We start from the raw sequence: 23,427 nt of genomic DNA, 5'->3' as shown, positions 1-23,427 counted from the left end.
TCGAGCTGAATAAAATAATTTAAGCCTTGGGAAATCGCTACGTCTTTTCAGTGAAGTATCCACCCAATAGGGATGGGAACAGTGTTGTGAGGTCGTCCGCCATGGGAATGAATCAGAAAATGCTTGACAGGCACCAAACAGTCCGGAGGGAAGCGGAATAGCTCCTGTAACGGTGCCGATGACGATATGAGAATGACTTAGATGATTATGAAGGCCATCTGCCGGCGGGACCTTTACTCAGCGTTCGAACCTCTGTAGATTCGTTCTCTTTCTCGTGTGGATGCATATAGTTGTTTTCCCACCCGATCTGTCGGTGATTCCGTCTCAGTATTCTGTACCGTATCTGTCTTCGTTTCGTATGCAGGCCCGCTGTCCGCGTCGCGGCTAACAGTATCAACCGAAAAGACAGTCCGTGGATGACAAGCAGATTTTCTTCTTATTGGTTATTGGCATTCTGCTGACCGTCGGCAGGCTCCTCGTAATCGTAATACTCGTACTCGGCGTTAGGATCCAGTGTTGTGCTGGTCGTCCGGGGAGCCGGGGTCGACGTCGTCGCTGGTACCGTACCGCCTTGGACTGGAGCGGGTCGACGTAAATTTGGACGTGTCACGACGAGTCTGTTCGGGGCTTGAGTTTGCGAAGTCGGTGCTGGTGGGATGAAAGGAGCTCCAGGAGATGCGGCTCTGTCTGGTGCAGCATACTGAATAGGGGATTGCGTCACGCCAGTCAGCTGCGGTGCGATGGCAGCAGGTGGAGGGTTGCGGGAATTCGCGGTGGCGGCCTGTCTGGGCGGGAAGAAGTTCCCGGCTGGTGGACGCTGTTCTGGCGAAGCGGGGCTCTGCTGTGGGAACTGCTGACTGGATGGGATCTGCGGAGTAAATTGTCTTTGGGGTGGGCGTTGACGGATCGCGGGAGCAGCTGTCGTCGTGCTCGGACGTGCAGGAGGTCGTCGAGGGTTTTGAGGTCTACGGGGCGTAGCTGTCGAGGACGGCTCATCCTCGTAGTCATCATCATCGTCCTGTGGAGCGGGACGTCGCCGGGCGGCGGCGGGACGACGAGGTTCCAGAGGGAACAGAGCCTTCACTTGGAAAACACTTTTATAGTCGCCCTGGGTATCGATGGTACCCTGAACATTATCGTAGTACCGCTCCGCGAGGGGGCAGTAGACCTTGTCCTCGGAGTTGCAGATTCGCGAGCTCTGCGAGAAGAGCGTGCCGTTGGGGCAGGCGAAACTCATTTTCGTCAGTCGGTTGAATTGACCGACGGCACAGATGTGGTAGACTTGACACGACAGCTCAGGATCGGCGTAGTACTCGCCGGCGTTCTTGTCTTTGCACGAGAACGACGTCTTGGGGAAATCGTGCACATTGAGACCCAGCACGCCCTGGGCAGCCGCAGCGATCGCCGCCACTGCGAGGTACTTCATCGTGCACTAACGGCTGTGTACCGGGTTCAGGTCGTGTTCACCGTCGCCGTCGTCGGGACGCCGTCGACGTTTACGCACTAGGGCGGAGGTCCCGCAACAAACACCGAATCCTCGTTATCCGAAAGACAGCACCGCTGGAAACACCGAAAACCAACAAACTGAAGCGCGCAACGGTGTTTATCGGTATTATAGCACATGAAACGTCTTTCCACCGTTCCGGAGAGGGACGACGACGGTGAACATTTGCCGCTTGCCACACCGGGAGACACAACTCGAGAAGAATCGGAAGGACAAACGGACGCACCCGCCGCAGCGGTCAGACGCCACCCGCCGTTTTACGTCTGCCGGAAGAATGTTTTACACCGGGCGTGAAGGCGCATGGACACGGGCGCGAACTTTGAGCTTAATGTTCGTCATTCGCCTCCTATCTTGGGCAGCACAAAACACTCATTCCGCGCTCATTCCGCGCTGCGAAGCTCAGAAACTTCCTCTGGCGCATTTTCTCGGGTGGATACGTAATTTTTCAGGATCGGTATCTTCTCCTATCCCGAAGTCGAGTCCGCCATAATTATCCATGAAACCGTAGTTTTTCGTCGAGCTAATTCGCTCTTCGATTACTTGGCCGTCCCGGGAAAAAAACAGAGACGACTCATCCGGTCTCACGAGGCCTGACTCCGTTCAGAGGGAAGTCGACGTGAATTTACGATTACCCACGCAAAAACCGTGTGACAAATCAGCTTATTCAGTACACCTGCCAACGACCGAGCGTAAGGCGACGTTATTTCCGAACGACGTTTTGTGTTTGCTCACACTGACACGGAGTTCGGCAAACCGATGCCAAATGAACGACTAAGCTAGGACTCCGGTGTCCTTCATCGGACCCTGATATATCCACTTCGCATCCTGATTCGATTCTCCACTCCCACGGAAAAAGGAAACAACCTAAACCCAACGACGTGACGGAATGCGCCTCAGGTTCACGGCTTGCCAAACATGGGATGGACTCCTCTATCAGAAGCTTCTCTATATTCTGGGTGTGTCTCAGAGGCCGAATGGCAAGCCATTGATCTCTCGGGAGAGATTGTCGAAAGGAGGAAGAAAAAATCAGAGATGGACGGAAACTACCAGGAAACTGGTGCGGTAGATTAAGGCATGGGCTGGACGCGGAACGCAGATAGATATGGTAGAACAGGGTCGACCTTCCGGTGACCCCTGGATGGCCAGCGTCCGACCGTCAGTCAGTCGGTGAGTCCGTGTGTCAATAACCCCGGATAGCTCCGCCGGGTTCCAAGTTTTTCCGCTGTCCTCCTTATCACCTTTATAATAGCAGGACAATTTTCCAGGGGATATAATGCGCGGAACGAGACATATTCAACCTGTGACCTCTGCCGGACGCACCTCGGCATCGATTGAAACGAATGCCCGATTTAGCGGGATCAGTTCCAATGATTCCAATGATCGGGATATCCCAATGACTCCAGTCTTCATAATCGACTTCCCTACGCCCACGGGGTGATCCTCCGACATGGAACGTCCAGGCGTGGACGAGGCTAGAATTCTGGACCAGGTCTCCTCTTCAATATATCTTTCATGACCCGTTCCCCCGATTCCTATCCGCACCCCTTCGAATGTTTGACGGCTGCCTCGTATCCGCAAAGCGATCTGCCAACTTGAGATCGCATGCCTAGTGATTAGCTCGACAACAAAACGTTCGGCTAAGGAATCGAAGCATCCAATTCGATGATATGTACACGGACAGACGTTCTCGTAGGCTGTCCAGGAACGTTATTCTTCCGGCGTCCTCCGTCCCGTCTGGTCCATCAATTAGTCCCCACTGGTTTCCGGCCGCAAACTATACTTTACGATTCGTAGGAAGTCTGCCCACCAGCGACCTTACAAAAGATCACAAGGGACCCGTTTAGATGAACATGAACTGATTCTCGCTCTATCAGCTCGGAAGGATTCTGGCGGGTACAAACTTAAGTCTCACTCGCTCCGCATGAGATTCAGCGCACAATGATCATAGATAATCGAGCAGCATGAACTACAACACTCGGATCAATCGAGTATTGGATGAAATCCGGTCGTACCACCCGATTAGGGCGGAAAAATAGTTATGTAACCGGAACGGAGTGAAATATCATTTCCTCTGTGAAACTCGATCGCACCCTTATATTTCTGAACGGATCAGAGCGATCTGGTCGTGTACAAGAATGAGATTTTGATTTCTGGACGCGTCGCGTCTCTCAGCTATCTCGACTTCAGCTGAAGGTCAGGAAACAAACTAGGATTTCGGACGGCGAGCTCGGCGGACCTCTGTCAGCTCAAGATTCGATCGCGCATTTCGGAACCGAGCTCAGAAGAGGGGGATTCCTCCATGCTCGAGAAAGGAAAGTCCACGAACTGCCAGGCTGATTACAAGTGAGAGCTACGCATGTGTACAAATAAATGTTATCGGCTCACGACCTTGGAGATATGCGGTCATTTGGCGAGCAGAAGCTCCGGCTCCTTTAGCTGTTTTCGATAAGGCGTCAGGCACTGGTGTGCCCCGCGAAGTTCTGGCATGCATGCGGTGGGGTTGAGGTCCGTTGAGGTCTGGCCCACGTTTGAGCCTCTTGCTCTGCTTGCCAACTGAGCGAGCGAGCAAACAGACCTATGGGAAGAGCTTCAAAGGCGAACAATAAATGCTGACGCGACTTCAGTCCGCTCAAGAGCCGCTCGCCAGAAGGACTCGACGAAAATCAAAAATTTCATGTTATCCGCCGTAATGCGGCAAAACGCGACGTGACAACGGACAAGCCAAACAAGCCGCGCACGCTCGCTTCAAACAAGCCCAAAACGAGCCGCTAGACAAATCGCGTCAGCAGATTTTCTCTTTTCGCACGAGCGAGAACCGATTGATTCGCTCTGGATCTTGGAGTGATTTTCCCGCTCATTTCATGCCTTGCGATCAGTGAAGTGGGCTGTTATACTGATGATAAGTTCAGAGCGGGAGAAGCGATTATCAAATCGATAGCCGGCTGATTTTGTGCACCGAACTTTCGTTTTGCGTAACGGAATCATTTCATCCGGATAAAAGCTCATCTCGCCGGATATTCGGTCCGCCGACTCATTCCGGTTCGAAGTCTCCTTCTTCTGATGACTCTCGACCTCTCCTCGACTGCCCGAGGCACAAAAGAACGCGACGCGCCGGGAATGCCGATGAGTCGATGGAGCATGAGACTTAATCACCGCTCGGGAAGGTCTACGCTCTCCATCAAGATTCGAGACATCCTCGGGAAGCGCAAGTGATTCCCTTTTCCGCTGACCTCCGTCGAGTCAGCTCCCGAGGAGATCATGTGACAATGCCACCTGTCAATACGGTGTATCTCATCCTCACGGGCTCCATTCATTCATTCATTCCCGGTCTTGTTGCAGTTCGGGCAACAACCACCGTCAGAACCGACGAGAGCTCACTGAAAACAAGGAGCAAAACAAGATGCTCGATGAACCTTCTCGGTGACTGATCTGAGCCATCAGACAATGTCCGGCGAAAGAGTCGTCAGTCCTGTTTTCGAGGAGCGCCGGGATGACCAGGCACAAACTTCTCAAACTTCCTTTTATCCAGAAATGTGCGGCTGGAGCGAAATGATTCCGCAAGACTTCACTGCGAGTGGCGAAAGTGAAGGGAAAGTTCGTCAATCACCGCGGTATCGCGAGAAACCGAAATGAAATTGAAATCTGAAGCGTCGTCGGCCTGACTGCGATTTCACTTGGTACGGAACAGATAAGATGATTCGACGATTTTATTTCTCGTTATCTATCTTTGGTCGCTGACTGCGATTATTAAAATTGTGATCAAGTTGTAAAACCATATTTGAGCCTGGGAACCAGACGCTCGATTTCTTGAGTGAATCTGGGATCCTGAGATAGAATTGATGGAAAGATGAATTCGAGTCGGACCAATGTTCTCTTTTCCTCCTTTGCTGCCCAAGTCACTGCAATGGGCACCTCTCGATTCCCTAGAAGTTTCAAGTGAAGGAAAAATCTGAGGTGATTATTAGAAGCCAGGCTCCGACGCGATTCGACTTAAGCTCGGTTAAACCCTGTTCTTGATAATTTTCATAGTCTCCTGAAGTTTTTTCCCTCGGTTTTTGTTTCTGCGTTACAAAACTTCCTCGATTTAGCTCCGGAGCCACCGCGAACAGGGGGGGGTTCCAAAGGTAAACCGAGCTGTTCGCAGGAAAACACGGCAACGATAAATTCTCCTACGAGCTCTTTGACTTTTGGGTAATTTATCCCGAAAAATTATTTGTCTCCCGAAAAAGCATCCTCCTCTCCTCCCACGTCTTTCACTTTCGGTTCTATATTCCGAAAAGCGTGTCGTTAACCAGATTCCTCTATCCGGCTGAAAGTACAAGGAATGCTTTTGATGACAACGAAGGATATTGACTCACCCCCACAAACATTCACTTTTACTGGATTTAGCGATCCTGCCGTTCGACATTTAACCTATTTTATTCTACGCTCCGGGTGTAGCCTTTCACCGTCCTGCTCGAGTCGCAGGATCGATAAGCCTCTTAGCAAGCGTGCTCCGCTTTCATCAAGTTATTCTGTGGGGAAAATTCACGCGTATCGCATCAAACGTGTTCAGCTGAGGGTAACCCGCATCACAGTACGAAATGAAGAACCAAGGTTTAAATTCGCTGCAGAAAAAAAACAAGAGCATCCGCTTCGGCTTTGTGTCTTGTAACCGATATAAAGATTAATGAAAATAAACGGCATCCCGGTGGCTGCGTGGTGGCCGCCGCGTCGCCGCCGGTGAAGAAGACAAGGGCGAATGGTTTGTTTTGGTGGTGGCTGCTGCTGCTGCGGCTACGATACACACAGCGCTACCATAAATAACAAAAACTGACCCTCAGTCTCAAAGAATATATACGCCTCTATTGTGTGCCGTTGCAACCACTACAATGTATTCGAGCGGTTCCGCCGACGACGCACGGCGAGCCAGTTCGAGAGGCTGATCGAAGAGATATCTAAAATAACAACACTGGAATCGGAATGGATGAATGAATGAGTAAACCGGACGAGGCTCGTCCGGAAAGATTTTTGAGGGCGTGTTTTCACTTTTCACGGAAATCGGCGACAAAGACGCCTATACGCTCTCCCACAACGTCGACGATGCGAGCGAAGTTCTTCGACAAAAGCATGGACTACAAGGTTCCGCAGATCACTGACCGAGATTTCGTCGCCCCGACTAGAAGAATTATTCTTTCTTCTTTTCCGCTTCCAGTGGAAGAGTATAGTCACGCTTTTCTAAGGATCGGCGCTTCTTCCTACATGACTCGCGAATCCAGACAAGTCTAAGTGAGTTCCATCTTCGGAATCACGGCTGCGTCCGAAAAGTTTTCACAAATCTCTTGCTTGGCCGGTGAAGGGATTCGCTGCGGCTAGAGCGGGCTGCGTTAACTACATGGGATCGCATCGGCACGACTAGGAATCGAAAGAAGATTCACTCAGTCGATAGACCGAAGCCAAAATTTGCTTCTCGCGGGTTCTATCAATTGAGGGCTGCCCCTCGGAGGTACTGATGCATCTTCCCCCCGGGGAAGCGCTGATCGTCTCGCTCCAGGACTGATTATTCCCAATTCTGGCAGGTTCAATGACATCGCAGCTGTGATGTAGCAGAGAATCTCATACCTCCGCGAGCATGAGATGACGCGTCACTCAACGGCCGAGCCGGGAAAATTCACTAGCTCACAGTGGAAGAAAATGAATCCTCGAATGAGAAGATCCATGCAGCCGGTAGAATGGGTACCGTTGCCGACAATATGTCTGCACACGAGCGGAATAATTTTCACCCGACCATCGTCTTCACGTTTTCCGGGCCGTCATCGTAACGATCATCAATCTCGATCATGATTCCATCTTGCGACGCCAGGCTCACCTGTGAGGGGCTGGAGGAGGGTGTAGGAGCGAATCCTTCGATACGACGAGTTTGGGACGAATCCGTGATTGACTTAAGTGTTCGCTTTTGATTCGATGACAGTTTGATTGAGACTTATGATCGCCCGTGGTATCGCGAGACTTGCACAGCATTGAATGTCCTGCTGGGATCTATCCGTCTGGAATCCCAGTTTTTCCATCGTCTTCCAACGCTCCATGCTCACAGACAGATTTCCCACAATTTTTAGACACTACTTCCGAGGCGGCCGGATTTTCTTTCTCTTCGTTTCGAGCGTAACTATCGAAGCCTGAACCGAGCGATAAGCGGGGAAGGTCGCCGCCGGGTAGCTAACCGCCGTCGTCCCCGTTCCCGCGGAATCGAGACCTGTTCCCAGCTCAGATATTCTGCCTGCATAAGAATTTCAGCCGAGTACCGAAGCCATCAGCCGCAGCCTCGACCTTGTTGACAAAGAAAAACTGATCGAAAACGCGCCGAGAGGAACTCGCAGAGGGCTCTATCCATCATGGCCCAATCTCTGAATCAGTTCAGGAATTTTCACGGATCTGCTTTGGTGGCTATTCCATCGGAATACCGCAAGGGGCTCGGCGTAGCTTCTCTCCACGAGGTCGCTCTGTTACTCTGCGATAACCGCGCAGCGTCGTCTCCCACGGTCAAGAAACACCGTGATCGCACTTGGGAAGGCTCGCGAAGTCGGTTCGCTTATTAAATGATTACGTCGACACCCACAGAATTTTCGCTCTGGGATGTGCGTTGAAAATCCCTCACGAAAGCATCGCTCACCGAGCGTTTCAGAATTGAATAGAGTCTTATCCCCGACCTTCCTCCTCTGTTGAACCTGGGCTCGAACCTCGCGGGCTACGCGGAATTCTTGGAATGAGCTGTGAATCCCTGGAGTGAGCGAAACTTGCAACTATCGACAGGGGTACAGAGGGGATACGACTCGCACCGAGGAACAACCACCTGTCAGAGCGTTTTTTTTCCGTGCGTTTCCGGAAAGGAAGCTCATGCAGGCTCGTGTTGGGACAGAGAACAGAAGCGTAGTTTCGATTGATTCCCCTCGTCTCACGGCAAGAACCGCTCCCCAATCATGGGAGATCACTCGAAACTAACGATTCCCGAAAAGTCCAAATTCTGACCACCCGGTGGACTATTAGTAATTGACACGGAAGTCAAAGCGAAAACTCACAAGAAGAACAGACGTCAGCGTTTGGGGCGGTTACTTAGCAAGAACTTAGTGCACCAGAATGGCGGTTTCCAATTACGCGCGGGAAGAAGAAGAGCGAGGTAATTACCGCGGTCTCATCGGGATCTTTTGATTTGAATCCCACAAAAAATAGTTTCCTCACAGCCAGCGCATCCGTACTTTTTGTTGCGATTCCGACCCACTCGGAGAAATTATCCGTAGCGTCTTTGGCACTGCGATCACCACAATCCTTACTTGATTTCTATCCGGCCCAGGGACGGGGAGCTTTCGGATAGAAATTCTGGCTGGGGAGCCCGCGAGCGAAGCTCACACCGGAACGTCTCCTCGGCGGAGCTTCTTCGAGGACGACGCGAGACTCGGGACAAACTGCGTCACTCCTCCAATAATTTCTTCTCTCTTTCCCCTGGCGGAGATTTTCCCACCTACAGCAGAGCTTATCAAGACGAATCGCGGACGATCGCGAAAAGTTCGCCCGCCGTGGGCGAGGCTGGCCAGTTGTCCACCCAGAAATGGCGACGACTTACCTGACCGTGCATGACTTCCCACTTCTACCTGCCTGACATATATCATCTTCAGCTCTGCTCGCCTGCTCGCTCCGTCAGATAATGTGAACAGCGGTTGTCTACTTCCGTTGGGACGACGTTTCCAGTGGCCATCGAGTGCTTCGGTGGATTCAGAGACAATCACACAGACAGTGGTCTTCATTATGTTGATTGCTTGCTCGATCCTCATCATGGTCAGACCAATTCGTTACCGTTGTCAAAAAGACCATTCTGGAGCTGCAAGCATGTCGCATTTCCGCTAAATGGTGCTCTATATTAATCAGACGGGATCTTCTGGCTGAGTCAGTCCCGTGTGACCAGAAAAAGCGCAGAGTGCCCCGAGCCCAACGAATGATATATGAACCAACGTCGTCGGATCACTCCCGAACTCAACTGAGGCGATTGGAATTATGAGGTTATCGGCGAGAAGTTCGAAGGCCCTCCATTCTCCTCGTCCCCCGCTTTCTAAGGACCTGGCAAAAGTTCTCGCTTAACGATACCCACGCCATGTCTTCGGGAGTGATCGGAGGCATCCATCGTCTCGCGAAGGATTTCGTCGGATCATTGCTGGAACTCTTTTGTTCCGCGCTCGAACGAGCGGTAGAACATCCGATGGCACAGCTCCCGTCGCTCATCAAAACACATGCACGAGGGCCAGCGAAAGAACGATCAGTGAAGAAGAAGTTGGATCGGATGAGATGCGCAACAGTAGCTGCTAGAGGAGCAATTGAATGGCCAACACCACGGCAATACTTCGTGCCCAAGTATTCGGTCGATGATCGTCGAGAAGGATGGTCTTCCAACGAAGTCTTCGCTCGGCCACCTAACGAAAATGCCCTTGACACCGGAGCGAATTAGCTTTCATTTGACCTCTGAACGAAACTTGATTGAATCTGAGAAAATCGCTACGATGCGGCTGTCATTATTGCTCATTACAAATGGTGAGCAGCTCGCTCCTTCTGACAAAATATGAAGAACGTTCAGAAAGGAACGATAGGTGATGAATGAGCGCCTTGAATTCACGGATGAATCAGAAAGGATTCCGACAAGTGAGGGAATCGTAGGCGCTGACGCATCGTCGACGAGTTGCCCAGGACGAACGTGTATTCGATACATTCGACCATAAACTTCTGTCGGCGGCGATGCGAAGAATCGAACGTGCTTTATCTTTCCATTGGATGTACCTTCGACAGCATTTCTCCGCTCCATTCCGTGTGCCGGTGTTTGAGCGAATGATTTGCATCGATTTCTCGAGAACCCTCTCGACAACCATGTATACAGAATTTCGCCCTCCCCTCCTACCCCAGCAGCGGGAAGAAAACCTCATAGGAATGAATGACCTGAGATCATCTGGTGAACTCATCGGATGGATCTCTGTGTCTGTATCGGATCTCCCACGTACAGCGTCTGAAGGAATTGGAAACATCCGGGCTGTCGACAGGAATCACGGATGTCTGCGCACATCGAGGGGGTGGGGGTGACGAGAATGATCGATACTTTCGGAAGCAAAATTCCTCGACACCAGAGATCATTAAAAGTCCTTCGTGAACAGGAGCTGCAGCTCGGGTCAAACTTTCGCAAGAGGTTCACCCGGTGAAGGTTTCAAGGTGAGGCGCTGACGGGATCGTCGGCAACTACTTCGATTACGCCTCCTACCCGAAGAGAGACTACCCGTACCTCGGACTATGGCTACATCAAAATCACAACCAGTACATCGATTCGAAGTTTGAGTACCTAATACCCTCACGGAGAGAACATGTTCTTTGGCTCAAGCGGAGAACTGCGCCAGAACTTGAAGTGAGGCATCCGTCGACCCGGATTCATATGTCCTCCGAATCAAAACGTTTGCCGTCGAGTTCCAATCATTAGGAATCCAGCGTTGAAGGAGCCCTTGCCTGAGGGTTCTGAGGAGGCGCCAGTTGCTCATCATGTCTAGGCCATGCGATCAAATCAAGAGGAGGGAACAGTTTCCAATCCAGGAAGGAAAAATGACAGAAACTACAACGATGATTTATAGAAAAGTTCCATGTCCGATCGGAGACGGCTCCTGCGAGCGGACCCGGTTGGCTTTCGTCCAAGCCTATCGGTTTCTATCGCTTTCCGTTCGGAATTCCGCCGCGTTTACTCAAAACACACAGAAATTCCATTGCGATCTGACGTAACCAATTGCATAACGACGGCAACCGTTAGCACGAGTGTCCCGTGGGCATGCTTCTATTTCAGTTGACGTTTCTCGTTGTAGATATCGAATTCGAGGCGAATTCCGATTTCTTGCTCCGTCAAAGCTCCCGTACCATGCCGCATCGCGCGTTGGGTTTCGATCCGCGCTAGCGGGAATCTCCGCAAAAGGTCATCGGATTTGATGCGGTGATCGTAGGAATGGCGATGAGAACGAATGAACGATTTTCTCGTTTGTTACCCACATTCGTTGGTGAGCGACCAAGCGGAGAATCGCTGAAAAAGAAACATGACGACGACGACAATTACGTGGAAATGTCCATCGGCACGTCGTTGGGTAACGAGGGTGGATGTTATCGTCGTCCGCTCCTCCCGGACGGCGACAACTCCCACTCGATGATCGACTGCGTTGTTCATAGCTTCTACTTAGCATAAACAGCGGTTACAGGCGTGCAACCACGCGTCGACAGTCGTATTTTCTGTAATCCCGACGTAAATCCTGCGATCGTCGCGAACTATAATGAACCTCTGGACGTGGGGTGAACTTTTTCTTCTCCCACCGATCGCACTGTCAATCAAACGGACTAATCTGCAGGGTGTGCCACCGAAGCCTCCTCATGAAGCTGATACAACGAATGAGTAATAATAGTACAGCTTGTCGCGAGCCGAAATGCGCTGAATTTTCCGACCCAACGCCAGGCGCTGCCCCTGACGGTGGACGCCACAGTACCACCAGCAGTTGCTGACGTTCACAGCTTTCCCATGACTTCCTTGCGCTTTGGAATACCGCCGTTCGATAAGCCGAAAAGTCATGCCTTGCATTCCCTTTCTCTCCGTAATTTCTCACTTTATCTGGGTGTCCTTGTTTTTGCCCCCTAGATTTTCCCACTCGATGTCTTAATCTCGTCGAGCTCTTTCACGAATAATTCAATCTCTCTTTGACTGCCTCGCCTTCGAGGGATTCTATACCTATCGAGGATGGGTGGACGAAGCATGGTCGACTTACCCCGATGCGACGCCCTGAATCAATTCATGATCGAGTCATTGGATTGTTCTAAGTGATTGGGTATGAGCTCACTCTGACAGATGATGCGAAGCAGCGTCCCGCTGGACTGCAGAGCCGGCTCGACGGGTTGGAATCGATCATGGAGGGAAAACAACGCGTTCCAGGGGCCGGTCGCAGATCGTACTTGTGCAAACGGTCATATCGCCAATGATCCTCCCTACTATTTTCGACTTTTGTGACACTACTCCCGCTCAGGACCAATTGAGCTTCACGCAAGCCTCATGCTCGGGAATAAAAATCAATATTCCATAAACAATGCGTCTTGGGTAATTTTTGAACGGAATTTCCCACACAGGGGAGTTGTCACCCTTTGTTTTGGTGATTTCTTCTCGATTTTCTACCTCATTTTTCCCGACGATGCTCGACGATTGTCTGCACGGCTTGATGTTACCGCGTTCTATCTTCATTCATACAAAAAAAAATCGTTCTAAAATGACGCGTGTGTAGACTCGAACGTGGAAACGATTTCACGATTCCTTGACCACGGCCCGAGCCGCGTAAGTTAAGCTTTTTGGAAGCAGGGTGAAGGCAGATAAAAACCGAAAGGCGATATCCCACGGGAGTGGAAGCATGATGAATAATCGAGAAGAAAAATCCTGCGAAAAACACAGAATCATGTAGAATGTAAACTATAGTCATGCTATTTTACGTCACAGTCCAAAGGGGCTGCGATGATCATGAACCCGGCTTTCGCTGCGAGCCCACGCAGGAGAGGCACGCCGTCGCCCTTCGTGTGTTCGCTCACCATCCCGTTAAAAGAAATGACACCTCGGTCTCGACCTCAGACAATTTTAATACCTTCTTCGACGGAGAATAAATATGAACTATCGGTAATCTAGATGTCGTGGGCATCAAGCGAAGTCGAGGAGGCTCGTCTCTCAGGAGGAAACCTTCCTTTTTCAGTTCATGGCCGAGCTTTCTCACCAGAGTCCCCTGCCCACATCCTGTATCTCTGGCAATATTAGTTCGGGTATCCCTCATGCATATCAAGGCGATCCTCAAATAACCTCACCGAACATCGCGAGACGTCTTGAGGATTCAAGAGGCTCGGAGGATGGTGTAAGCCTCCAATCAATTTTTGTATTGAGTAATGGCTCGCCTATTCAATCGGAAGATTCACCAGCATAGACCTGGCGTTTGATTCTCGAGTTTCGAGCGAAAGCGAAGCTACTGGTCCGGTTTGCTCGGGCGGAAAGTTGAGTTCTTCCGTCCGTACTGGAGAGTTCAGGGTGACCTAGGCAGCGAATGTACAGAAACTTCCTAATTCGCTCCCGCTCTTATATCCACTCATAAGTCACGTGGATTCTCGGGTAAGTCCTACGAGCTTCCAGACGGATACGTTCCGTCAAGGACTACGGAACTCTCTGTGAGTCGATACACGCAACAGATTCTACCAAACCGCCCGACAATGCCCAAATCCTCGCAGACCCCCTTATCCGGTGTCATTTACCTGGTTATCGAATTATCATCGATGCATACAGAGGAATCTGCTCGTCGCGGATGTTGGACGTCGAAGCATCGCCACGCGATCACGTAGTTGTTTGTGATTGAGATTGGGTACGCCTCAGATTCGCTGTATCGATTCTGGTCGTATTGTCACTCGATTCCTCTTCGAACGCGTAATGGTGAGAAATCCTCCATTTCTTCCCAGGGCAGCAGATCGTTCAAGGTTTCCGGGGAAGTCAGGAAACTCTAGTCTCGAAAAATGACCGGGTTGCGCGACCTTGACGTCGTCAGAAAAGTGCCACGCACCAAAGTTGTCACACTTCACATCCCAGGGGGGATAATCGAAAGAGATGAAAGCAAGATCCGCCTAGGAAGCGAGACTCCAGACGAACCCTTTTCTTCGATGAAAGCGCTTGGGAGCGGTCGCTCTGATGACAGATTCATTCCCGCGCCTATCCCAATCGTTCTGCGAGCGATTTTAGCGATGGAGACATTGCGGGAGTCGTATCGTTGGACTCGTTATGACCATCGCTCGTCGATTCGGAGATCGCTCCCTCGTCAAGCAAGAGAAGAGAATCATCCATTCACGATCTTCAGAGATAACAGAGCCACTCGAATACTCGGAATGAAAGAACACGTCGATGACTCTTGAAAGCCTCCAAAAATGTTTTTTTCTTCGCAACGATCCGCTTCTAATCGGACTGACCTTGACGTACAAAATGCTTCGGAAACATTTTCGCTGATTGCGTACGACTCGTCAATAATTCCTCACGGGACTCATGTCGGCATCGTCAGCGAGAACTAGCTTTGGTCGTCGTCAGCGGTGACATTCGAATTATTGAAAGCCGCATATAACGACGGCTTTCGCGCGCCCTTCCGTCCGCGCGTCGGCAAGCCCTCCCTCATGCCATAGGCTTGAACCGTAGACGACATTGGCATTCGCGTTAACACCCTGTGCAGATATCATTGCCACGGCTGATACAACGACCAGCGAAAATTACAGCTTCCATCATGGGGAGAAGGAGGATAATTTCTGTAAAACTTCCTCTGCAGACAGCCGTTCTTTCCGATATGAATGATCAATAATCGCGCCACCGTCATATGCCTTCCTACCGTGAGCCCTAAGTGCATAGGTACTTCGGATTTGATCATCGGACAAGTGATTCGATTGTGCATTGTCATGGAATTTTTTTTTCTGTTCACCAGACAACGCCGGCGACGTAACGAGAGGTCATCCCTCGTTGGATCCAAACGATGTTTGCTCACACTACCACATCGCGGTCCGCCAATTCGATCGCGTTGCCCTCCCGATGTTTTAAGTCACTGACTTAGAATTACTTCGCCGGCCCTCCCTGGTTTCTGAACTCGATCGGTCGGAATTTGCTCAGCATCAATGAATCATATTACGAAAAAGGCCGTTAGGTCGTTGCCTCTGAATATTCCGTCGTGCCCGGTCGTTCGATGTTCGTTCTCTTTACTTTAATCCGGATCCTTCGTGATTCAGTCCTCGTTTTTTCCTCGAAGTGTTTCGCCGCCTTGATGGCACCGAGTATTCCGGAATGCGAACTCGGACGACCTTGGTTATCGAATCGATGCCTTCCAAAACGGGCACAAATTTGCCACTGGAAACGGCAAAGCATGCGCTCGCTGGTCGTTTTGTCGAGAAAAATATTTACTATCGGGGCTGTTTGCCTTTCCCGGCAGGACCTGTTGATCCGAGAGAAAGTTCGCTGTTTACTCGCGGATTCCTTGTGTCTGGGTCGTTATTTTTCGAAGCAGTGTTCGCTACTGAGATAAGGGTTTTCTGTGGGTTGCCGCGCGAGCCTTCTGGATCGATCCTTGGAGCACGTATTGTGCGATCGGTGCTTCGCAGGTAGCTAATCATTCGTCGGAGACCTGAAAACAACGCCGAAGAAATAGAACGTAACGCTGGGATGTCACGGCGGAGCGGGCAAGAATGCACAATACGCGGATGCTTATCGCGATGTTTTTCCGACGATCGACGCGCGAACGACTTTGACCAACGAGTCGTCGTATAATAATGAATTGACATTCGGCCAAATCCTGACAATGGGCGGAAGCTGGAATCGATCTCGAAATATCGACCAAGGAGAACGGTACGATGCCAGCCACTCGTGATGCCTGGTGTACATCCTCCTCAGAGTGGGATTCTCGAATATTCGTTTGATCGATATCCTCGGAGAAATTCCCAGTCCCCTGGAATGATGGCATTCAAAAAACTTGAGTATCGAATGCTTCCCTCAATTCCCTGAACGACCTCCGTACTCCAGAGGCGTAGCGGGCTGGGGAATCACCTGCGGAACGGAGAAAAAATCACTCATAGTAGAAACCCGCCTCTCGGGTGATCGGGGTGAGACTCCCTAACTTACATAATAAGTTACATAGGCAGGGATCCGCGATTCATGCAATGCTTTTGTCGATCGACGATGGAGTTGGGTCGACTCATGAGAATCGTTATCCTATCGCATCGATCGGGTCCCTACATCGATCTTTTGTTTGCTCTCCCGTCTTCGGCGAACAATTCACTGATAGTTGGCCCTTGGAAGACTCAGACAAATCCAGAAAAAAATTTGCGCGGTGCCGACGTCTCGCAATCCCACGGCGATTGAATTATCCACGGTGACAAATGTCTTCCGTCACGAGCTCCGGTATTCCACGTCTCCACCCAGAATACAAATCCATGTTCGATGGCCGATCGTTCATCACTCCGAGCGTTGTCCTCTGTCTGTTTTACGACATACGGAGCCGCTGACCGCGTTTTATGCTTACAGCTGCCGTAAGCACAAGTTCTGATCCATCGCGAAGATTTATTGCATTGCGTAGGATCACGATTGTGATACTACATACATAGCTCATGGACTCCGAGCCGAGCAGAACTCTGGTTTTGAGATCGAGACAGGAGTTTCTGGATGGGTTGGTGCAGCCGATCGACGTGACAGCTCCGGTGAGTAAATGCGAAGACGGAGCACGAATCGTTTCGATTTGTTTCCGCACCTCTCGATGTGTCTCTTGAGGTTCTCGATTGCCTGATTGAACGTCGAGTCTCCGATATCCGCGACGGCGTCGTACGGAACTTCTCCGGGATCCCGTGTTGCTGTTCCGGCTGCTCAATAATAAGTCAGACTCGATCGATCACGGGCCCTAGAACGTTCCGAACTAGTAGGTCGGAGTCCGGCTGCGGGAAACCCTGAGCGATCATCTGAGGGGAGTCTTCCTGGGAAGAAGGTGCACGAGGGTATGCACCTGCGAGCGGGAACATATCGAAGGTGGAGGAGCCCTCCGAGTGACGGTCGCCCAGACAGATTGATAATGAATTCGGAGGAGGCCGACCGCTGACGTCGGCACGCTAGGGCGGCGTTTCGACTGTGCCGAGGGTAAGCGAATCGCCGGCGCTGCGGGGATCTCTTCGACGTGGATTTTCCACCATCTCCGAAATCACTCGCTCGTACCCGTGCTGCTAGGCGTTCGATCAGGTGGTAGCAGACAGAGCGTAGAATTCATGTTCCGTCGTGCAAGCGTGCTCTCAGGCCATTACTGAGAGCCGGCACGCTCACGTCGGCATCACGCCCACAGATTTAAGTTCAAATGTCTGAGGTCGAGTGGATCGTGAAAACTTGCTATCACTCCTCGGAACGGCTCTCCGCGCCGCCGCGCCGCTTGAACACTTCACGCGGATGTTTGGGATTGCAGCCACAATCATTCATCGCCGCCGCTGAGTTGAACGGAATATGCTAGCGAAAGGATATTTCTCCTGAGTAACAATTTTTGGGAGAGATCCCATTCCAGTCGATTGAGGGAAGGGGGAGGGATCTCGAGCAGGGCGCGCGGCTCGCTGCCCACCCTCGTGACCGATGGTGCATGTTACAACGCACGCCCAGAACAGAGAAAATGAAACTCGCATTCTTCATCACAACCGTCGGAGCAGCCACGGATGAAAATAATAATAATAATAACAGTCAACCGAGCTTGCTAAGTGTATTCGCCATGTCGTCGAGGGGAAATCAATTCCGAGTATTCGATGGGCAGGGACCAGACCACGACTCGGACCAATTCATTCAGTCGTTCTCCGTGAGAAGGAAAAATCTGTTTTTTCTTCACGCTACTTGTGTATTCACCGCACCGTGAGGCTCTCGCGGCTTAACCGCTTCAACTTGCTTCTCTTCCGCCATCTGTCGTGAATGCCGCGCATTCTGGGGGCAACGAGGCGCTGCTGGCGATTCGAGTTTTTGTAATGGTTGCGCTCTAGAATCGAGTCGAGTTCGCCTATGATTTTACGGCGTACCGCGGTACATTTCCTAGAGGAGGGTTGCCTGCTCAGGTAAGCGCTCGCGGAGCGGCATCACTCACAATGAGAGATCTCGACTAATGCCGAATGATCAATTTGAGCTCAGAACGCCACGCGTTTACAGAGCTCTACAGAACTGAAAGCCCTGTCGACCGCCAAACACGCTCATCCTGCACAGGAGTACCTACATACTTCCGAATGCATGACTGGACCGAATAGCCAGAACATGAATTCAAGCTTGAGTGAAAACGTCAATGCGGTTTGATCGTTCGCGGTCAGACACGCTCAGCTGCAACGTGCTCGGGCTACATTATCCACGTGCCGCCGACGGACAGAAAGTACGTACGACACCAATCATGAAGTTGAGGGGGCGCCCAGAAGACGGGTGCAGGCCATATGTACACACACGAACCGTCAGCGACGCGTGGCGCGCGACGACACAACGACATGGCCGTTGGACATGGAGCCTGTCAGGCAAACGGGCAGGCAGGCAACAATCCATTCGACCGTCGGTCCGTCAGCCGAACAGACAGACGGCAGATGGTGCTCGGAGCCCCCGGCTAGGACGACTGGAGGAGATCAACACAACGACTGCGATGAAAGGGTGGTGTGCGCAGTGGCCCCCGTGCACATCTCGACGACGACGACGCACAGCCGCGGCAAAAGTTAGCGCCAGACGTTTTTATGAGCAGGTTCCCCCTGACTGAGCGGTTTTTAGACTTCTCGACTGCAAAGAGAAACTCTCGATCGAAGCCGGGTTCGTGTAATGAAATGCCGCGTCATCGTACGACTGGGAAACGAGCCGAGTCCCGTCAGAGATACACCGGCTCGGCACTGACTCTGGGACGACCTCTTCCGGCGCACTCGTTCCGTAGCCGAGTGGAAATATCGCTCCGATTGACATTTTCCGTCTCGGTACGATAGCAGTCGAGAAACTCGGGATCTGGTTACCACCGCGCGAGAATCATTGAGGAGAGGGAATTGAGTTCTCAACCCGTTTTTATTTTATATTATCCGGATAAATTATTTAAATGCTTTTTTCCCATAGTTGAACTATGACTTAGCGTTTGACATCAATCGCTGCTCCGTATGCGTATCCACACCATCTTTGGTAATATATTAGCGTATATTTACAATACATTACATATCGGTTCGCTTTTCGCTATTTCAGCTAGCTCAAGCGACCGAAACATGTTCTCTTCCGTATCTCATGACTAGAGTGTTTCACGGTTTGAGCTGTTGGCGGCAGAAGACACTCCGACTCCGCGCGAGCGGGTTTCGGGACGAGTGGAACAGAATAAAATGTAAATTAAACCCCCAACAGTTGAGATTGACAACATTTGAAAAATCCACTACCAGGAACAAGGAGAATACTAAACGTACGACTCGGTCTTGCTCGAGTACATCTGGAACGTATCCCAGAGTTCTTGACTGACGAGATCGCAGGCCCCAATGGCCTCCATGTCGAGAGGACTGCAGACGGCGGCGATTTTCCGCAAGGCCGCCAGGCAGGCAACGAGGACCGAGTCGGCGTTGTTGCGTTCCTTGGGCTCCTTGCAGAGCGCGACGAGCCGATGCACTCCCTGCATTTGTATGACGCGTTCTGCGACCATCGGTGAGTTGCACAGACGCGCGAGAGCGATGGCCGACTTTTGTTGGATCCGCTCGCAAATATCGATCTCGACCTGTTTCTGCAGAGCGTTCGGCCGGAGCTGCAGCAACGACAGGAGCACGGTGAGACCTCCGCATTCGACAACGTCCCGATGGCAGGCTTTCTCCGAAGCGACATTCGCCAGGACGGTGGCGATCTGATCCTTGACAAACACACTCTGGGCGATAGACTTGTGCCTGCACGCCATGACGAGGTTCCGGGTAGTTCCGTACTTATGGAGATACGCTACCGCGACCGGGTCCAGGAACGAGAGGTTGGCGATGGCAGCCGTCGCCAGGAGGAACTCCTCGCCGTTCGCGGCTCGGTTCATGATTTCACTCAGCGATTTGATGAGCTGATCCATGGATTCTTTCATGCCCCGAATGACGGGCGTTTCGGTCCAAGGCGCCGTAATCTGGGTGAGGAGACCCACAGCCTCGGTTTTCTCCTGCTCCGTCGAGTTTCTATCTTGTAGAATGTCGCGGATCACGAGAACACCGGCGCATTGATCGAACGCTCGAGTGGCCGCGGTTTGCGAACAGAGCAGAGTGAGGGCCCGCAAGGCCGTGGGCCAGACGGCGCGGAGTTCGCGAATTTCGCAAATCGCGAGAAGAGCTTCGACTCCGTTAACTCTGCTAATGAGATCGCACATCGAAGCCGACTCCTGCGCGAGAGTACATAGAGCCGCAGCAGCTCTCCGGGAACATCCGAGAGCGGCTCGTTTATGGCGTTTGTTGTCCTCGATGACGGCGACGATTTTGGCGATTTCTTTCAGGAACAGCGAGTTGGCCAACGTTTGTAACGTGTTCTTCACGTCGGCCATCAGAGATTGTACTCCTTCAAAGTCGGCGAGGGTCTGAGGTTTACTGTTCGGTCGAGATCCGACGTCACGAAGCCTCTGGAGGGTCTCGTACATGTGGCGTTCCACGGAACGCGAGTACGGCGATGACTTCTCGATGATGCTGCGGTACTCCTGGAGGAAATCGTTCACTTCAGTGTTGAGTCCGGGAACCTCCCAGCAGAACTTCGCCCATTGACCCTGCTCGAGGCGGCGGGTCACGTGTCCGACCGTGGCTTGAACCTCGCCCAGACGTTGCTGTAGGCTCGATATCGCAGCTTGCGCATCTCCGACGCTCAGGATTGCGGCGAGCACCGGATCCTTGGTGAGGCTCTTGCTCTGCAGTGCGCTGAGGCACTCGGGCTCAACCTGGGTCCTGGTGTGAGTCAGCCATTTCTTCACTGAAGGCGCCGCGTTGAGGTCGCTCTGCTCGACAATCCACTGGAGATAGTGCGAAAGCGGATGGGACTCGTCCAGCTGAACGTTGGCTGGGTACGGATGGTCGAAGGTCGTCGCGTAAATGTGGCTGCTCTCTGAACTCTCGTCGAAGTTCAATCGTTTCGTCACCTGGCGAATGCTCGGCCGTTGGCGGATCGGAATTTTGGGCGTTTCGAGATGAATCGGCGTAACTGGATCGTAGATGTGACTTTCACCGGACGACCTCAAGGGGGTCACGTTTTGTGGGGAGTTCAGTTCGTTGCGTTTGAAATGGAACGTCTCACGGAAATTCACTGTGGCCGAGAGCTCCGCGGCGGCTTCGATGTCCTCGCGAGCGCTCACCGAGAATATATCCTCGGCCGATGCGAAGCGGACCATTTTCTTCTTGCTTTCATCGCTTCGTCGAAGTCGAAGAGAACACCTCCGAATGAGAGATTTGGCGTTGCGTTTCGGTGTGCTGGTCACGGGGCTTTTCTTCGGCTCCACGGCTGGCGTTTTGTGCTTGAGGATGGGGCTGGGCAGCTTCTCCGGCTTGGGGCAAGCAGCTGCCGTGGCAACAAACTCGTTCACTGTGTTTGTAGGGACTTGTTTGAAGAGCGTTTTGCGGCAGACTTGCTCAATCGATTGCACCAACCAATCGGTCTCCCCCGACGAGCAGGAGAAGGAAGACTGACGACCGTCCTCGTTCTCCGACGTGGTAGTCGATCCTGTCGAGGACTTGCGGCTGAAGCGTGTCGTCGCTGCCGAAGGATTCGCTGGTTTCTGGTAATCGCTCTCGAACGAACTGTTGACACTGTTCTTGCCGTTGCGAGACTGGAGGGGAAAAAAAAATTTTTTTAGTTTTTCGTTTCAGGCCGAAGTGAATTCTGTCGCTCGAGACGTGGCTCGTGGCGTGGGGCTGAACAACGTCGCCTAAAGCTACGTACACTGGTATCGAAGCGCGGACGCTTGGCTTGATGGAGATCGCACCACTTATGCATTCACGAAGGTTCACACGAGGTCATGTCGCGTTCACACACATAGGGCAAATCCATACAAAGCCGGTGGAATGTAGCTTAACAGCTGCTCCGACGTCCTCCGCTCCGACGGGGCATTCAGAGTAAAGAATGGAAGGCCAGAAAGCCTCGTCGTCTGAGGCAGCGACTAGATGATGTGAGACTCAGACTCGTTGGGAGTGCGATCTCCAACGGTCGCTGAGTTCATTCCCTCTCCTAGTCGGGTCTGGGCCTCAAGCAAAACGAGCGGGCCAGCGGGAGAGAGAGCGAGAGAGAAAACTACCCATCGATGGATAAACCCGGGGGGGGGAGAGAGAGAAGAGCTCTGGGAGGAAAGACAGACCGACACGGGAACTGGACTAGAACTCGGCGAGGCATTTAATGGGGACCGACTATACCGCCAGAGGGCACTATGGACGAGCATTGCAATTTGCGCGCTATTTTCACCGGACACTCGGAGCTGTTGGTGAAAGAAATGACTTATTCTGCGATTTCCTAATAATTATTCATAGGCTTCGCTCGGATTCACGGGACAGATGTTCTCAAGACATCTGGCCGAATCTTCTGCGAGCAACCGAAAAACGGAACTCCTTAACGGAAGAAGTTCCGGATCCGGTTCTCAGGTTCGCCCATCGCGCTATGCTCGTGGTCGCAGAAATCCGCCCGAGCCCATAAGGCTCAGCGTGGAGAGACACAATTCACTCGAATAACGATCAATTATTCAATTAGGCCACGGGCCGATCGATGGAATATTCCTACGAAAGCGGTTTCCAAAGACGGTGCACCTACCAATTTGTTGGTCAACGTGTTGGCGCCGAGCGTGCCGTAGACGTGATCAAAATGAACCATTTTGACACTGTTCGGAGTTTTTTCGCGAAACAATCACTCTGGGGCTGAAACCAGAGTTCGACGGAACGTAACTTAATCCAAGAACACTGTCGGCGAAGGGACACTGAGGTGCCGCTTTTTCAGGCTTGTTGCAGTAGGTTCATGTGTCGCTTGCGTTCACTGGAACAGAAGTGGTAGTTCGAGATCGGAGCGGGCGCTTAAGTAGTCTGGGCCCAGAGGCCCCATGGAGAGGGTCGGTCGCGGCACTTCTCCAACTTCGCCAGCCAGAGTCGGAGCCAGAACCGAAGCCAGAGCACCAGATGCTACGGACGGCGCGTGCCGGCAAGGGCATAACACCTGGCGACTAACCTAAACCTTAGCCGTTCTCCGAGCCGTTCAGACGCGTTCTACGCTAGCGCAGATGCCGCTCAGCTCAGAAAGAGTGCGGCGGAAACGTCGTGCCATTTAAACGTCGCGTGCCGACTCGACTCGGAATATCCGAATCACGATCGTTCGGGACAAGTTCACGATTCTAGAACATGATCCGAGTCAGAGAGCGCGA

At 51.9% G+C, this 23,427-nt stretch overlaps 2 protein-coding genes across 2 annotated transcripts; both read right to left on the bottom strand.

Annotated features, from left to right (window-relative positions):
* Positions 1-436: 436 nt before the first annotated feature.
* On the bottom strand, positions 437-9,147 carry LOC108864911 (translation initiation factor IF-2-like). The gene is made up of 4 exons (XM_018641364.1): positions 9,102-9,147; positions 6,452-6,497; positions 2,789-2,811; positions 437-1,410 (listed from the first exon to the last, which is right to left on the bottom strand). The coding sequence occupies exons 1-4, from the start codon at positions 9,145-9,147 to the stop codon at positions 437-439; spliced, it is 1,089 nt and encodes a 362-aa protein (XP_018496880.1).
* Positions 9,148-19,172: 10,025 nt separating this feature from the next.
* insc (spindle orientation adaptor protein inscuteable) lies at positions 19,173-22,886 on the bottom strand. The gene is made up of 2 exons (XM_003748364.2): positions 22,827-22,886; positions 19,173-21,855 (listed from the first exon to the last, which is right to left on the bottom strand). Exons 1-2 carry the CDS (start codon positions 22,884-22,886, stop codon positions 19,489-19,491), a joined length of 2,427 nt encoding a protein of 808 aa, XP_003748412.1. The 3' UTR covers positions 19,173-19,488.
* Positions 22,887-23,427: the final 541 nt, after the last annotated feature.

Source organism: Galendromus occidentalis, unplaced genomic scaffold (assembly GCF_000255335.2).
Source record: "Galendromus occidentalis unplaced genomic scaffold, Mocc_1.1 scf7180000077530, whole genome shotgun sequence".
In the NCBI taxonomy this organism is placed as follows: Eukaryota; Metazoa; Arthropoda; class Arachnida; order Mesostigmata; family Phytoseiidae; genus Galendromus; species Galendromus occidentalis.
The sequence above is the reverse complement of the archived record's forward strand: the minus strand, read 5'-3'. Positions and strand labels throughout refer to the sequence as shown.